Source organism: Peromyscus eremicus, chromosome 2, assembly GCF_949786415.1.
Source record: "Peromyscus eremicus chromosome 2, PerEre_H2_v1, whole genome shotgun sequence".
NCBI classification, from domain to species: domain Eukaryota; kingdom Metazoa; phylum Chordata; class Mammalia; order Rodentia; family Cricetidae; genus Peromyscus; species Peromyscus eremicus.
This window is the reverse complement of record NC_081417.1, coordinates 112,777,397-112,794,969: the sequence shown is the minus strand read 5'-3', so window position 1 is coordinate 112,794,969 and position 17,573 is coordinate 112,777,397. Positions and strand designations below refer to the sequence as shown.

The 17,573-nt window shown below is 42.0% G+C and overlaps 1 protein-coding gene across 1 annotated transcript in view; it reads left to right on the top strand.

Annotated features, from left to right (window-relative positions):
* Positions 1-5,576, top strand: part of Tm2d1 (TM2 domain containing 1) — a 31,358-nt gene extending 25,782 nt beyond the window's left edge. Inside the window, exons 6-7 of the mRNA XM_059254556.1 lie at positions 2,384-2,513; positions 5,261-5,576. Of these exons, the coding sequence (XP_059110539.1) occupies positions 2,384-2,494 (111 nt within the window). The 3' untranslated portion in view covers positions 2,495-2,513; positions 5,261-5,576. The remainder of the gene's footprint in view (positions 1-2,383; positions 2,514-5,260) is intronic.
* Positions 5,577-17,573: the final 11,997 nt, after the last annotated feature.

The following is a 17,573-nucleotide window of genomic DNA, read 5'->3' as shown; positions in this document are numbered from 1 at the left end:
TAGAAGAATATTTTTAAGTCTGTACCCTCTGCATATTTTTAAATTGACATTTAAGTTTTCTATCATAAATTTAAATAGCTGCATAGGATGTCATTTCAAATATTGACATGTTTAAATAAAACTGTTACATCAATTTTTAAATGTACCCAATAGACTATAAATATCACAAATTTTAAATGTCATTTTCTTTATAAAGAAAGGAATAAACTCTTCACAAACTATAATATTTTTTTTTTACTTAAAATATGAAATGCCTTTATGTACAGGTTCTGGAAAATGAGATAATTGTAACTGGCATGCAGGCTGACACAGCCTTGATTGGTAGACATGTAGGCATTTGGGATGAACTATCTCAGCACACTGCGCCCCAAGCATTTGCCTGACTGTTGCATTTCTTCCCACAAAAAAACTTCCCCACTACCCCCAAGACCAATAGACTCTAATAATCTATCAGAAACGTCTTTTAATACCCCTTTAAACACCTTAGAAACAACAGCCACCCCTAACATATGGATGGAAACTTGAGGAAACTGCTTTCAGTGCATTAATTACCACAAAGCACTGAATTGTGTGATGTCCCTTGGTAGCCCATCTTTTTATTCTGACAGTCTGATCTGAAGGGGTTCTGTTAGTTGCATGTGCAGGCTCCTCATTCAGAGCGACTCCCATGATGCTGGAACGCAGGCTCCCGTTTCTTCATCTATAAAGTGGATAATAGCACCCTTTGAGTCTCAAGACTGAAACTTAAAAGTACATGGAGCAACTCCCTTTCCGCCCTGTGCCACCACGCCTGTCCTGATGCTCCCCTGCTGTGCAGTGCATGGACACTTGGTTACTACATGTAAGGCCTCACTTACCACATACCCCATTGGAACTGTGGAGAATCCTGGTGTAAGCAGCTGAAATACCAACGTAGGATACCCCAGCCTCACCGGTTTCTATCAGTAGTTTTCACACTGTGTTTGGAACTGAGGAAGCTGCTCATTGGGACTTTAGAGATAAACTCCCATGGTCCAAGGTCAGCCCAGACCAGGGATTTTGTGGCTACAGTTGAGGCCCAAGGTATAAGATAGTGGCACATTGGTCCAGTGGCCTCCATGGGACCAAATATCTTCAATGGCTTTTATAGTTAGGGGCAGTTGCTTTTGTAAGGTTTGGGGTAGGCTTTGATGGTAGCTTTTCTGCTACTGCTTGGAGAAATGACCACATTGAGAGGGGACACAGGACAGAAAAACAGTGTAACATGTTTACTGAAGCCTGGTGCCAGGCAGATAAGTTTTATAGAGTACTGATACTTATAAAAACTTCCTAGGGCCCACATACAACTTGGTAAATTCTTATCTACTACTGTTAAGGCTACAGGGTTTTTTGTTTGTTCATTTGTTTATGTGTGTGTGGGGTGGGGCACACATGTAGAGGTCAGAGGACAAGTTGCTAGAGTTGTTTTTCTTCTTTTACCGAGTAGACTCCAGAGATCAAACTGAGGTCAGCAGACTTGGGGTAAGAAAGCTTCTCTATGCTTGCTGAGCTGTCTCACTGGCCACACCTGTCTTGAATGATAATTACAGAAACCTTGTTACCTGTACAGATATGATTAACAGTGGACAAGATGATTGTAATGAACATGTGTGGGTTTTTTTTAATATATTTTTAAAATCTATAATTTTATGTGTATGAGTATTTTGCCTCCATGTATGTCTGTGCACCATGTGCATGCAGTGCCCATGGCCGGAAGAGGGCATCAGATCCCTTGGCACTAGAGTTACAGATGATTGTGAGCCACTGTGTGGGTGTTGGGAGCCAAACCTGGGTCCTCTGCAAGAGCGGGCAGTATTCTTAACCACTCCGCCATCTTTCCAGCCCCAACATGTGTGTGTCCACTGAACCTCTTCCTTTTGCATTGTAGGTAGTTGTAGTTAGTTACACTGCCATCTCCTTCTGGGAGTCTGGCCTGGACAGTCATACTAGATTTTATTTCCTTGGATGTGGTAATTTTCCAGCCATAGTCATAAACCACAAACAGGTCAGTGAAGGTCCCTCCCTGGAACTGGTGTGTAAATAGTGGGGGAGAGAAGTGTATTGGAGAAGGCTGAGGTGGCAATACTTGATTGTGGCATTGGTGGCCTGTAGGGAGAACGAAAGCAGAGCGTAGGGGTCGGGAGGCCAGAGTAAGGGGCACAGAATGTAGGCCAGAACCCAGTTCCTCTAGCTCCTTTCTATCCTGGGAGCTCTCTGGCACTTTTCCACTTCACTTACTTTGTTTTTTTTCTTAGACTTGTTTTTTTTGTGGCTACTGAAATAATTTTATTGCCTACTAACAAAAGTAAACTCAAATATCTTTTGTAAAGTAAAAGGAATAACTTTAAATTTTTATCTTTTCTAGATTGTTGGACCATCAGATGGAAGTAGTTACATTATTGACTATTATGGAACCAGACTTACAAGACTCAGCATTACTAATGAAACATTTAGAAAAACACAGTTATATCCATAAATCCTTAAAAAGAGGAACAGTAAGTGATCTATCTATCTATCTATCGATCTATCTATCTATCTATCTATCTCACCTTAATTCTGGGTTTCTCGTGGACTTAGTCGATGATGGAACCATCGACAGACTTCAGAGATCATTTAGTGCTCTAAACCTCTCACTTCCTTTACCAGCAGATTCAGGTCCACATGTGTGAGTGTCCCCGTCCACTGACAGCATTCTTATGCTGCTCAAGCACTTGTTTTCCTCCGCAGACTCCATGGTTTTCACCAGGACAATACTGTGTGGTGGTTATGGTGAGGTGTGTGTGGTGCTTCTGGATGAAAGGCTTTCTGTTGTCCAGTTCTCTGGGACCAGGATAGTAGTCTTTGGTTTGATTCTTGTCTTTTTTTTGTTTTTTTTGAGACAGGGTTTCTCTGTGTAGTTTTGGTGCCTGTCCTCGATCTTGCTCTGTAGACCAGGCTGGCCTTGAACTCAGAGATCCACCTGGCTCTGCCTCCCAAATGCTGGGATTAAAGGCGTGCGCCACCACCCCCCAACTTGTTTGATTTTTGATTTGGTTTTGATAGTGGTTTTTTTTTTCCTTTTTAAATTTATTCTTTGACAATTTCACACATGTGAAATACAAAATGTTCTGGTCTGCTCACTCTCACCTCCATACCCTCTCTTACCTACTTCCCATCTCTACTGATGGCCTCCCTCCTCCTAACAGGTTCTCTCCCATTACCATGTCTTTGTGCTTTTGTTTTGTGACACACTGAATGAGGCACTAACCACTGGACAGGGGCTTATCACCAGTGACTACACTGCTGAGGACCAAGACTCTCTCATCCCATTGGCCACCAGCTACCAATAGCTTTCCCTGGAGGGAGCTCTTTCTCTTATCCATGACTAAATGTTGATGGCCTGTTTCATTTCTTTTTTCAATTCTGGGCATTAAACCCAGTGCCTAGCACATACCAGGCAAGTGCTCCACCACTGAGCTCCATCCCTGTCCTGTTCTTGGTTTTTCAGATAGATAGTTTAGAGTGACCTAGAACTTGCTATGTTGCCTAGCATGGCCTCAAACTCCAGGTCCTCCTCTTTGCACCTACCAAATGTGCCAACATGTCTAATATGAATAGGATTTTTAACCTTCCCTTTCTTCTTCCCTAAATCTAAAAGCTGGGATATCCAAACCCTCTCTATCTACAAGTACTAAAGATTGGCTCTCCCCATGAGGTTACTAACTGGTTTCAGTTTTTAATAGGTCACCAGCTAGAATGAGAGGTGCTGCAGTCTTCATGGTTGGGTATCTGCCACTACAAAGATTTAGGCCATTTACTGTGTTAATCTAGTTAATAATTTCCAGTGCTGTCTGGCTTTCCTCAGAAGGACATGGGTAGGTCAGGCAAGCTGTTTCCTGGTCCATTCATTCTCTATAGTGAGAAGCATTGTAAAGCATGCAGTAGCATGTATGGCTCGTTTTATATTAAAGCCCACCTTCAACTGTCCATGTACTCTCAGATAGGCTGAAGAAAGGCAGGTTAGATGTCCAGACTCCATCATAGAACTCCATCTCAGAGACTTGTTCTAGAGGTCAAAAAATGAAGAGACATTGTTCTGTGTGTTGTGGTGTATAAATAGAATCTAATGCATAAGTTTGCCCAATAGGGAGATTAGTTTTCTTACACTGAAATTTTTGAATACATATGATTGTTAAAGGATTGAGTAGTGACCATCCCTGCAAAATACAAAACTGATTGTCCAAAAAGTTTCCGGATTATCACTATATAGTCTAGGCTGGCCTGAAACTTACTGTGTGGCCCAGGCTAGCCTAAAACTCTTCATTCTCCTGTCCTAGTTTCTTCAGGGCTGGGACAACAGGCATTAGCCACAATATTGTGTTTCAAATTCTTTCTTAGAGAGCACTGTGTGCTCTCCCAAATAACTTGAGTTTACTTCTCAGTAGCCAATTTGGGTGGTTCACAGCTGCCCATATCTCCACTCCAGGGTTTCCAGTGCCATCTTCTATAATCTCAGAGGAGCTGCACTTGCATGAACACCCCCTACTCCCTCCACATAAATACTTAATTAAAAAATAAAATAAAAATGTAAACAATCTCTTAAAAATAAGAGGGGTTTTTTATTTTATTTTTCTAACATCTGTGTGTGCGCACATAAATGCATGTTCTTGCCATGGTATACCTGAAGAATGTGTCTACCATGGTGCACCTGGGGAATGTACTTACCATGGTATACCTGAGAAATGTGTTTACCATGGTATACCTGGGGAATGTACTTACCATGGTATACCTGAGGAATGTACTTACCATGGTATACCTTAGGAATGTACTCACCATGGTATACCTGAGGAATATACTTACCATGGTATACCTGAGGAATGTACTCACCATGGTATACCTGAGAAATATACTCACCATGGTATACCTGAGGAAGTCTGTTCTCTCCTCCCACATGTGCATTCTGGAGATTGAACTCACCTCATCAGGCTTAGTGACAAACACCTTTACCCACTGAGTCATCTCACCTCCCTTATGATCTTTTCTTTAGCATATAAAACTACTGTTAGAGTAAGAAAAAAATGTCTTGAGCAGATGAAGTGTTCAAGTGTCCATTCTGAGCTAGAAGATAGCTCAGTGGTGGAGCACTGCCTAGCATGAATGAGGCCCTACATTACATCCCCAGCTGAAAAGGGAAAGAAACAGAAATGTGTCTGTGGAACCTCATGGGAGCGTTGTTTAACTTTCTTTTACTTTTTTGTTTTAGGATTTGAGCCTCCTTGACTTCAATAGAGCCTCAGATGTGGAATTCCAGATTTTCCTTTTCCTTAAGTACCACTTCATGGGTTCTGGATGATGTTTTGGTGTGTGCTCGATTTTGATTTGTTGATTTAGTTAAAAGTATTATTTCTGAATTTATTTAATGTCTTTCTTAAAAAATCAGTATAATAGTATTTTGTGGGCTTCTATCTCTATGAGATAGTTAGCCTGTTACTGTTACTGTTATTGTATTACTGTACTGTCCTTTACATGTCACTTGTCATTTTTATTTGTGAAAAATAAAAACTATAACTTATTCACATCTTATTACCCTCTTATTAAGAATGGAACTATCTTGCACATTATGATCCTTTGAAGCAGTTAATTCATGGTGTGAACAAACACGGTTCATACTGTTTGGAGCTGCAGTGTCCACCTGAGATGTCTTTCTTGCTTGGAGAGTGATACATTGGCTGTGGAAGGCCAGGTGTGACTATTTCAGCTCACTGCAGTTGCAGCTAACACTGGGTGGACAAGGTGGGAACAGCAGCCAGATGACCACTGTGTGCCATCTGTGAGCACTGCCAGACAGGTGCCAGCACCCTGGGGTCTGAAGCAACACCTATATGTTAGCGCCTGGTTTTCCTCCTGTGTTAGAGGGCCTTTAAGAAGATGAAAATCAGCTGGGAGGTGGTGGCACACACCTTTAATCCCAGCACTCAGGAGGTAGAGGCAAGGGATCTCTGAGTTCGAGGCCAGACTGGTCTATAGAGTGAGTTCTAGAAGCTAGAACTGTACAGAGAACCCCCGTCTCACCCCCCCCCCCAAAAAAAAAGGATGAAATCTGTGAAATGTAAGGTCTCCAAAATACTGCCCAGCCTTCCTTTAGCAATTGGCATGCTAACATGAAAAATTAATAGGTACATGGTTCGTTGTGGTACATTAGTATAGTATAGTTTACTTCACAACAGTCAGAGATGAAAAAGTTACCTTGATTCCTACATGAAGGTTGTAGTCACTAATTTGACTGGGATAGCAAGTGCTTTTTTCTTTTTACTTTTATTTATTTATTTATTTATTTATTTGGACAGAATCTCATAGCCCAGGCCGGCCTTGAACCTACTGTGTAGTCCAGGATCACCTTGAAGGTCTAATACTCCGGTCTCCACCTCCCAAGTGCTGGGATTATCATATCCACCATCATACTCAGTTTATGTGGTGCCAGGAGTCAAACCCAGGTCTTCATGTATGATAGACAAGTACTCTACATACTAATCATCTCTTAGCCCCAAGCAGGCACTTCTCCATATCTATTCGTATACACTGTATTACAAAAGAGTGGTTGACTTTCTTTTCAATATAATTTTTTATGACAAGAACACTTCTGTCTAGTTCTCTGTTGCATTATACGTGTCATGTGTTAACAGATGTTTCTTCTGTTACTCATTTTTTATTCTATTCAAGTTTGTCAGTTTTTTTCCTTTTGTCAAGCATTATTTCATCATGACTGTTTATTAGTGTGTATGAATTTTATATGACTACCTTGCTTTTAAAGTAGTGGACAGAATTGTGAAGTGGGTTAGCTCAGTCACTCTACAAGTTTACTCCTAAGCCCTCAGGGGTCAGTGGAATGGACCCTTTCAGTCCTGCAGAAACATTTAGTGCCACAGCTGTGGTGGTCATTTACAGATGTACCTGAAATGAATGTACCCAGCTGTAGTCCCAGCTTTTGCTTCAATTATAGAATGTCAGGTCCTAGGTCATTTATAAGAAAGAAAGGTCACTTTTTGCAGTGCTGGAGACTTGGAAATTGAATATTGAGTTGCTGAGCTATATCATGACATGGCAGGAAAAGAGCAAATGAACCCAGGTCTCCTACCCTACTGACTTCACAATCCCTACTATACCCTAAGGCTCTACCCCTAGACTACCATATATACTATCCATGTACTACCAAGTATGTGAGTTTGGGGGGCGGAAATTAAAATGATAGGACTATTGGTGAAATTATTAAGGCCACTCCACGTAGTTAAAAGGGAGATTTATTTAATGGCGTAATTTACAAATGAAGGGATAGGTAGGTGGCAGGTTCTGGGAAAGACGCAGCGCAGTCCGACGGTATTCTCTGGAGAACTCTCCTTGGTCTCGCGTCCAAGCAGGAAGAGAGCGCTGCGCATTCTCATCTTGGGTCTTCAGGGCCCTCCCTTGGCCCCGCGTGATAGTTACTGAAGCCTCAATGGGGGTTGGAACTTCCAGACCAAAGCTGGAATGGCTACCCACTACATAGGACCACATAGATAAACTAAAGCACCTTTTTAGAGATCTCAGCCAGCATTTGTTCACAGATCCACAAAGACCATAAGAAATATAAATTTTTATGAGTATGATTTGTTCTATGCAGAAAAAATTCTTTCCTTCCTCCCCCCTCCCCTCCCTCCCTCCCTCTCTCCCTTCCTATATTTATCCTCTCCCAGTGCTGGGTATCTACCAGGGCCTTGTACATGCTAAGTGAACAATGTGCCTCTGAACTACATCCTTAGGCCTTCCCCCATCATTTTAACCTAAATGTATAAGAATATGTCAAGTAGTATATTTGATAGGCACCCAGAAAGCTAAAGAATCTATTTCTGTTTCTTGTAGAAATTTTTTACTGAGTTACTGAGGGCCATCTTCATGCAAGTATGCAATGTACTTTGAGAATGTTCCCCCACAACCACTGCCCTCCTCCTTCACTCCCTTCCAATAGTTTCCTTTGTTCCTCTAGTCCAGCAGTTCTCAACCTTCCTAATGCTGTGACCCTTTTTACAGTTCCTCATGGTGTGGTGACCCCTAACCATAAAACTATTTTCATTGCTACTTCATAACGGTAATTTTGCTACTGTTAGGAATCATAATGTAAATATCTGTGTTTTCGGATGGTCTTAGGTGACCCCTGTGAAAGCATTCTTCGAATTGGGGGTCGCAACCCACAGCTTGAGAAACAGCTGCTCTAGATGGTGTCTCATCTACTCTCATGTCATCTGTACTTCAGAGAAAGTGTGAGATCTGTTTTTTCTGAGGTTTAGTTTGTGTTGTATGAGGGTCTCCACTTGGACCAGTTTTCTTGTAAATGACACAACCTCATTGTTCTTTAAATTTAATCTTCGTGTGTGGTGTGTTTGTATGTGTGGTGTGTCCATGTGGGTCTGTACACACCACATGCATGTAGAGGACAGAGTAAGACGCTGTGTGTCCTGTATTGCTTCCCACCTTTCTGCTTTGGGCCGGGCTCTCTCACTGAACCGGAAGCTCACTGTTTTAGTAGGTCTTTGGCCAGCCAGTGAGATGTCAGAGGTTCTACATGTCTTTGCCCCCAGTGTTGGGGTTGCAGGCACTCAAGTGTCTGTCCAGCTGTGCTCTCGGAGGAAGCACTCCTGCCCACCCAGCCATCTCTCCAGCCTCTCATTCCTCATGGTGGAAAGGATCCCACATTTCCTTATCTACCTCTCTGTTTATGTACTCATAGGCTGGTTCCCTAACTTCGCTGTTGTGAACAGTGCTGAAGGAAATGGTGTGCACTTTCCCTGTGACTTGCTGACTGGGAGGTTTTGAGTAATACTTGGGAGTGGTATAGCTGCGTCATATAGCAGGTCTATTTTTAGTTGGTGGGGAGTCTCCATATTGATTTCCACAATGGACTTATTTATATGCCCACAGTGGGTGAGGGCTCCTTTTTGTCCACATCCTCAACAGCATTAGTTCTTTGTTTTCTTAATGGCTGCCAAAACATCTACTAGTGGGAAACCGGCAAGGGCGAGAGTGAGTTCTGAAGATGCAGGCCTCTCTTTCAGAAGGGGCGTGCCCAGTGGGTGCTGTGGTCCTTCCTTTCTGCTCATTTGCCGGTGGCTCTTGGGCTTTTTCCTATTTGCAAAAAAACGACACATATCTGATGAAGAAAAACACCAAAAAGCACAAAGAAAATAAAAACTGTTTCTGCTAGTTTCTGTGCATGCTTATGAAGTGCAATCCTAATTAGTCTTAATAATAAAGACCCGGAGTTAGATATCGAGGGTGAAAACTGAAAAATCAGAGAAGCAGAGCAGTTAGCCACTAGAGACTTGTTACCTCTATGAAATCTCAGACTGAAATGGGGGGATCCTGTCTCTACGAATCCTCAGACTGAGTGGGCCGAGATCCTGTCTCCACCTGCCTTATATTCCTGTCTCCACCTCCCTAGTGCTGGGATGAAAGGTGACTGCCTGGCCTCTGTGGTTAACTAGAGGCCAGCTCTGCCCTCTGATCTCCAGGTAAGCTTTATTTGTCAGAATACAAACAAAATACCATACAACATGCTTATACATTTTTCTCACAGAAATGATGCACTGTGCATACTGTTATGACAGCTTTACCTTGTAAAGATTTTTCTGTCTCAAAAAAATTAATATTTTTAATTTGTATTTTACATTTATTTCTATTTATATATAAAGAAAAACTATTCATATTACATTTATGTATCTTGCATGTGTATACGTGTTGGGTGTATGCCATTGCCAGCATGTAGAGGTCAGAGGACAAACTTGCAGGAACTACTTCTCTCTTTCCACCAGGTAGATCCAGGATCAAACTCAAGACTGTCAGGCTTGGCACCAAATGCCTTTACCCACTCACAGAACCTTCTAGACAGCCCTCCATAAATATTCTTTAAATTTTGTTTTTTGTTTTTTGTTTTTGTTGTTGTTGTGAGACAGCATCATACTATTTAGTCCTTGCTGGCCTACAGCTCTATGATATAGACCAGACCAACCTTTAAACTCACAGTGATCTATCCGCCTTTGCTTCATGGGCGCTTGGATTAAAAGCATATGCCACCATGATTGGCTACAAAATTAACTGCTGTGGAATATTCTATGTCTATGCCAAATTTATGCGATCCTTTATCACTTTATCCTAGCAATATTGACCAGTTACTTTTGCCCTAGATTTGGAATCTCCTTGTCTTAGTTAGGGTTTTTATTGCTGCGATGAAACACTATGACCAAAAAGTAAGTAGGAGAGGAAAGGGTTTGTTTGGCTTACACTTCCATATTACTGTTCATCTTCGAAGAAGTCAGGACAGGAACTAAAACAGCAGAAAGTTGGAGGCAGGACCTGATGCAGAGACCGCAGAGTTAAGTTGCTTACTGGCTTGCTATCATGGCTTGCTCAGCCTGCTTTCTTATAGAACCCAGGACCACCAGCCCAGGGGTGGTACCACCCACAATGGGCTGGGGGCTGGGCCCTCCCCCATCAATCGTTAATTAAGAAAATGCATTACAGCTGGATCTTATGGAGGCATCTTCTCAACTGAGGTTTCCTCTTTTCAGATAACTAGTTTGTGGGTCAAATTGACATAAGACTAGCCCGCACACTACCTCAGGTTCCTAGGCTTGCAGGACAAACACCTTCACACCGAGTTATTCAAAAGCCTGTTTTATTTTGTTTTTGTTTTTTTTCGAGACAGGGTTTCTCTGTGTAGCTTTGCGCCTTTCCTGGATCTCGCTCTGTAGACCAGGCTGGCCTCGAACTCACAAAGATCCGCCTGCCTTTGCCTCCCGAGTGCTGTTCATATGTGCAGTGTCAGTTAAACAGGGTAATGGAGAAGAAGTGAAGTCTAACAATCCAAACCCAAGTTTAAAGAAAATTGTGGTAACTTCCCAATTTCCTTGGTGCAGATTAAACGTGAACCATGCATTGCAGAGACTGCTCTTCGCTGTCCACAAGCCATTGCTTATATTGGTTTTGATTGGTGTTCCTCACTTCTGAGGGCCTCTGGGACAGGAGTAAAGCTTCTGGAGAAAAGGGCAGGCTGTACATATTGGGAGGGAAGGAGCAAGGCCAAGTGACAGAGTATGTCAAATGGTTGACTGTTATCTAGTTGCTTTCCAGACAGCGTGCTGGGAGAGGTGATTGATTCTAAGAGGGCACTCGTTCATACGGTCTTCATTTTTTTTCTGCTGAGAGGGAAAGAGGGGCAAATAGATTTAGAAAATGAAGAAAGTTACTAATTAGATAAATTTGGGGGAGGAGAGCATAACATGCCCACAATCCCAGCATTCAGGAGTCTCAGGCAGGAGGATCAAAGGTTTGAGGCCAGCTTCTGCTACAAACTGAGTTCTGAGGCCAGCCAGCCTGGGATACATAGAAGGACCCCCTGGCACACCAGCCAGTGGTGCACGTGCCAGACAAGTCCCCTTACCACTGAGCCCAGACAAGTCCCCTTACCACTGAGCCCAGACAAGTCCCCTTACCACTGAGCCCAGACAAGTCCCCTTACCACTGAGCTACACCTTCCAAGCCCTTGAGTCCTGAGCGGCTCTGAGTAGCTAAAATGAGGTTTGGAACAATGCTCAGCTAAGCTCAGTGTGGTAAGAATTACTCGTTCCTGTGTCGTCTTAGAGCATCATGTAGATTCTTCCTCAAAACACCAGTTCTCTTAAAGCTAAGTTACTGTCTGACAGAGGACACAACTTTACATTTCTAGAAAATATTTTTAAGAAAAACACTTGTAAAAATGATAAGGTGTAGAAATCTTAAAATTCCAAATGTTAACTTCTTAAAAGTTGTTCCCCACATGCAATCACTGTGCTAAGCTCATCATGTATCTTGAATGATTTAATTCTGTTCTGTGGTTTGTGGTCATGGTAGTTTTGTTTTGAGACATAAATGCCAAAAATGTTTCATGAATACCAACATGAGATTAAAAGTGATTATTGCCAAAACCAGAAGGCTTACTCTTTATCTGTCATCTCTAGCACACTGATGTCCCAAAAGGGGATTGTATTTGTATGGCAATGGGAGAGATACTCAATGGGACCAGACTGTTTGGCTCTGTGTATTTTTGCCAGGGACAAATGAAGCTATCAATATCTGTAGGTGGTAGGATTGCAAGTTAGTCTTTGGGCTTCTTAACATTTTTTTGACAACAAAAGTGCATTATTTTCATGCATATATTTGACACAGTGGAAGATGAGTGAAGTAGAACAAAGAACCCACATGCATCTTAATCTTATTCTCCTTTTTTTTCTCCAGATATATCCACTGTGCTTTTTGCTATGATCATTGAAACAATAGATAAGCTTTAGGGAAATGTTAGCAGTGTTGGCATCCCAGTAGCAAGAGGAAAAGCACAGCTATTGGAATCAAATGAGCTTGAGTTTTTTGTGACTCAACATGTGACCATTATGAGCCCCTCTGTCTTTGTGTGGCTAGGGCTGGCTAATGGCACCAGGTCATATTGAAAGTCTCTATGACGCTATCTATAACAGTTGTCACTCTTTAAAGGGATGGACTAGACTCAGGAATTTATTAAGTCCACCTGGGATGAACCAGAGTTTCCTTACACCTTCACTACAGTGTGGTTACGTAATGAGCAAATCATCGGGTTCAAAGTCTCTGGAAGGGAAGTCATGTGCCTTCTTTAGACATGTTTACCTAAGTTTTCCTTATCTCCACTTTCTTATCTCCATAATTGTCCTTATCTGCAGCTACTGGGTGTAATAAAGACCAAAAATGTCTCTCTTTTCTCAAGAATTAGTCTTATCGGCACCTCCCCACTTTGAGAGTCTTGGGTGAAGGGAGGCTGCTACTTGCAGGGCTTGTTGCTGCTTTTAATCCAAAGCTCTCTCGAGATTTTTATCTAATCAGTTTTGAAAAGTTTCAGTGAGGCAGCAGTAGACTCTCTGCCTAAATTACCTTTTATTGCAAGCAGTCTCGAGCCACACAACACACTGTTGCTTTTAACTTGTCAATGTTATCAGACTACGCCAAGCATGTAGAGATTAAAACTTGAAAAATGATTGAGGTTAGAGCTATTTGGACTGTGTATCCCAAAGAAAAATGTTTTACCAAAAATCTCTAGAAAATGTGGTTTTCGGAGCCTTTAATCACATGAGCTAATATTCCATGTAAGAGGGTGTGATAAAGAAAACTCCAAGTCTCATCTTTGACTTTAGGAAGAGTCAAGCTTTGGATGTTACTCAATTACTCTATTACTATTGCAGTGTAGATCCCCGAGGAAGGAGGTGTGCCTTCTCTATCCAGTCTGTGACTGAGAAACTTGAAGTGTGAGACATGATAGAAATTAACCTACTACTATATCATATCTTTTTAGAGGTCTCAGAAAGGGACTTATTGTTTATTAAATCTCATTTATTGGCCCATTATGCACATCTGTGCTCTTACACTCCAATAGGATATTCTCCACACAGTAGCTACAGAGATAAAATTAAATGAGTATGTGTCACTCTTCTGATACTGCCCTAGAGGCTGTCACATTCATACATACCAATGGGTTCCTTCTTCCAGGCACTATTCTTTTTTTTTTTTTTTCTTTATTAAGAAATTTTCTACTCACTCCTCATGCTATCCACAGACCCCCCCTCATCCCTCCTCCCACCCCCCAGCCCTCTTTCCCAAGCCACCCCACATCCCCACATCCCCCAAATCGAGGTCTCCCATGGGGAGCCAGCAGAGCCCAGCTCACTGAGCCTAGGCAGGTCCAAGCCCCTTCTCACTCACACCACAGGCACCGGATTCCCAGAAGCCTGTCCATGTACCAGGGACAGATCCCGATCCCCCTGCCTGGGTGCCCCCGAAACAGCTGGAGTCAAACAATCGTCTTCCGTGTCAGAGGCCAGACACTGTTCTTGCTTTCCTCTGCTTGAGGCCTCTTTCCCCCGGCTTACAGGACTTGTGTGCACACTTACTCGGGTCTCCAGTATGATTCCTGATCATTCTCTCAAACATTCTGCCCTAATCCTCTTCTCTGAGTTTCTTTCTTTCTTTCTTTCTTTCTTTCTTTCTTTCTTTCTTTCTTTCTTTCTTTCTTTTTTTATAATTTATTTAACTTATTTTTTTTTTAATGTGCATTGGTGTGAAGGTGTCAGATTTCCCCAAAACTGGAGTTACAGACAGTTGTGAGCTGCCATGTGGGTGCTGGGAATTGAACCTGGGTCCTCTGGAAGAGCAGCTGGTGCTCTTAACCACTAAGCCATCTCTCCAGCCCTTCTCTGAATTTCTGCTCCTTCATTTCTCCTCACAGCACTTATTGCTGTCTGGCATTAGGTCTGTTTTGTTTTTTTTTTTTTCTTCCTGTCTGCCATACTGTATTGTTGGCTTGACAGAGGCAAGGACTTCATCCTGGACTCTGCAGACTTCTCTGCACTTAGGACAGTGCATTGAACATAACTGTTCAAAAGATGATTTTTGAGTGAGTGGGAACACCAAAATTAGTTAATAGGAATGGCTTCATGGGTTAATAAAACTCCATTGTGTTTTATCACATATTTTCTTTATTCAATCACCAATTGATGCCCCTCTGGGCCTATGAACTACAACAATCGCCAGAATGGCAAGATAGCCCCAGAAGTGCAATAGTGGCACTTACATCCTGGGCATCACAAACAGCTGTCTAAGTAGACTATAAGGCCTATTTGATAGGAGGGAATTCGTGCCTGGTACTGTAAACCTGGTCAAGAACCCATGGCTGGGAAGGCCACAGAACCTAAGGGAGATCCCACTACTACCACTTTCCTAAACCAGTATGACTTCTAACTGTAGTCTAAACACTCACACTGACACCCACAGGCAAGTGTGGCTCTTTGCAGCAGAGGGAGACAATTACAGACAGCCACAACTGATCAAAATGCAAGGAACAACTGACTGTGAGGCCCCCTGTCCTAACTCATACCTACCCACAAGCCCTGCACCTAGAGCTCGGGGACATTGTAGAAGAAGGGCCAGAAGGATTGTAAAAGCCAGATGACCAGAATGTCTTGCTGGGAGACTGTGTGTCTTTTAGACATGTCAGGGAAGCTACACCCATGAAATAGCAACACTATGGCCATAACAATACCAATTAACATGCCAATGTAGATGTGGGGAATCTCGCAAGGGTCTACCCCTATATGAAGAGCTACAGACAATTAATGACTTCTTGGAGAGGAACAATCAGTGCTCCTCAGGGATGAGCCCTCTAATTTGTTATCCACCACCAAGTGGTCAGCCCTAAACACATATACATAGGAGTAACATAAAAGGGCTTAGCAGATTGTATTTATATATTCATTAATATATACATATATACATATACATACTAAATGGACTTAGCAGTTAAGTGGACATAGCAGTTAAATTTATTTATTGATTAGTGTATACACACACACACACAAATGTGTATATGTAACAATCATACTTAAGGAAAAAGGAGGCTATGAGTTTCAGGGGGAATGGGGATGTGGGAGGAAAAGGAAGGTGGAATTGCTGTAAATACAGTACCCATATGTGAAATCAAAAGAATATGGAGAGTCAAAGGTGGACATCAACAGATGAAGCATAGGGAAGCCACAACAAGCAAGTGTTGAAGTTCTCCTACATGATACAATAGGACTTATACCAAAACTAGGCAGCAGAGATAAAGAGGGGGATGAACTGCAGGATAATAAAAGGAACAATTCTCCAAGAGCATAGAACTATTTTGAGAGGCTTCAAGATGGCAGATGACACCCAGGTACCATCTGCTAGAGGAAAAAACCCATATTCTGTCTATTGACAACTTGTAATACAAAAGCAGCTTTGCCTGATGGCATCACTCGGCACCTTCCACAGCACTGCTTCCTGCTTCCCACAGATAGTTCTGTGGATCCTCCTTGCCTTAGTGGAAACGTGCTCCTCCTCAGAGAGGGGCTGAGATTATTGTGGGTGCAAAAAGAAGCAATGGACTGTGAATTTTGGAATCAGATTTACTGAATCTGCCTTTTAGCAATTACTTGATTGTTCTAGATGTTTAATTTCTTCTTTTGTAAAAATGAGACTAATAATACTCACTTAGTGGAGGTTTTGTGAAGATTAAATAAAATAACAAATATGAATGTGCCCTTCAAAATGGAATAGATGCTCCATCAATGCTACCTTTCCCATAGAATAATTAAGTATTTCATCTTCTTGTTTTTCTTCCCCTGACTTTTCCTATACAGGCCTTGATCATTACTTTCTTTTTCCATTTCCATGTTTGCACCAACTGTTCCTTTGTCCCTTCAGTCCTAGGTAGGAGGGAATGTCCACAAGCTAGCAGTCCATGACCCAAGAGTCTGTTATGGTCCAGTTCCATCTGCCATATACTCTCTAATGGCATTGATTCCAGATGGGTCTGTCCCTTGCTATTTATTGTTTCAGGCCAGAGCTGTCTTAGAAATTTATACCATTTTCTACATTTCTCAGTACCAGATTAGGATGTGTAAGCCAAATGAACTCTTTCCTCCCCAGTTGCTTTTGATCATGGTGTTTATTCCCACAACAGAAGGCAAATTTAGACACTAATGTAGTCCAGCTAGCCTGGCATATAGAACAGGGAATGATAAAAGAGACTGTCCCAAACATGCTGAAGACCAATACTTAGGGTTGGCCTCTGACCTCCACATGACACCAGAACACCTGCGCGCGCGCACACACACACATACATCATGGACAAACACAAAATAAACAAATAAACCTCTCATTCATCTGTTCAACAAGTATTCCTATTTACCATTCTGCCAGTCCTTGCTTTTATTTTATTATTTATTTATCTATCTATTCACTTTGGTTTTTCAAGACAGTATTTCTCTGTGTAGTCCTGGTTGTCCTGGAACTCTCTGTAGACCAGGCTGGCCTTGAACTCAGAGACCTGCCTTCCGAGTGCTGGGATTAAAAGCTTGTGCCACCACCACTCAGCCTTGCTTTTTTTTTTTTTTTGAAACACACATCAGATATCTAACTAGAGCAGACACTAACATGCTACTGAGGAGCTTGAAGCAGGAGGAACACAAGCTTGAGACTGGCCTAGGCAACTTGTTGAGGCTTTGTCTCTAAATAAAATTAAAAAGGCAGTGGGGCTGGTGAACTGACCCAGTGGTTAAGAGTCCTGGCTGCAAAGACCTGAGTTCAAGTCCCAGAACCTATATGGTGTCTCACCACCATCTGTAATTCCGGTTCCAGGAGTTTGGCACCTCTTTTTGCCTCTGAGGGTATGCTGGAATGCACTTGGTGCACATACATATATGCAGGCCCCACACCCTATACATACAAACAATAAAATCAAATTTAAAAGATATTGAATTTAAAGGCAAGAGCTGAAGGTACCTATGTGAAGTTTTGTATTCAATCTCTCTCTAATGCTGAAAAGTAATATTTGTCTTTCATGTTGTCTTTCCATCTAGCAGAAAAATTTTGTGGGGAGTATACCAATTTTATGATAGTATATCCAAAATGTGAAGGAAGGTGATAAGATCTCACATTTAGTAGTTACCCAAACCTTAGTGGTCCTT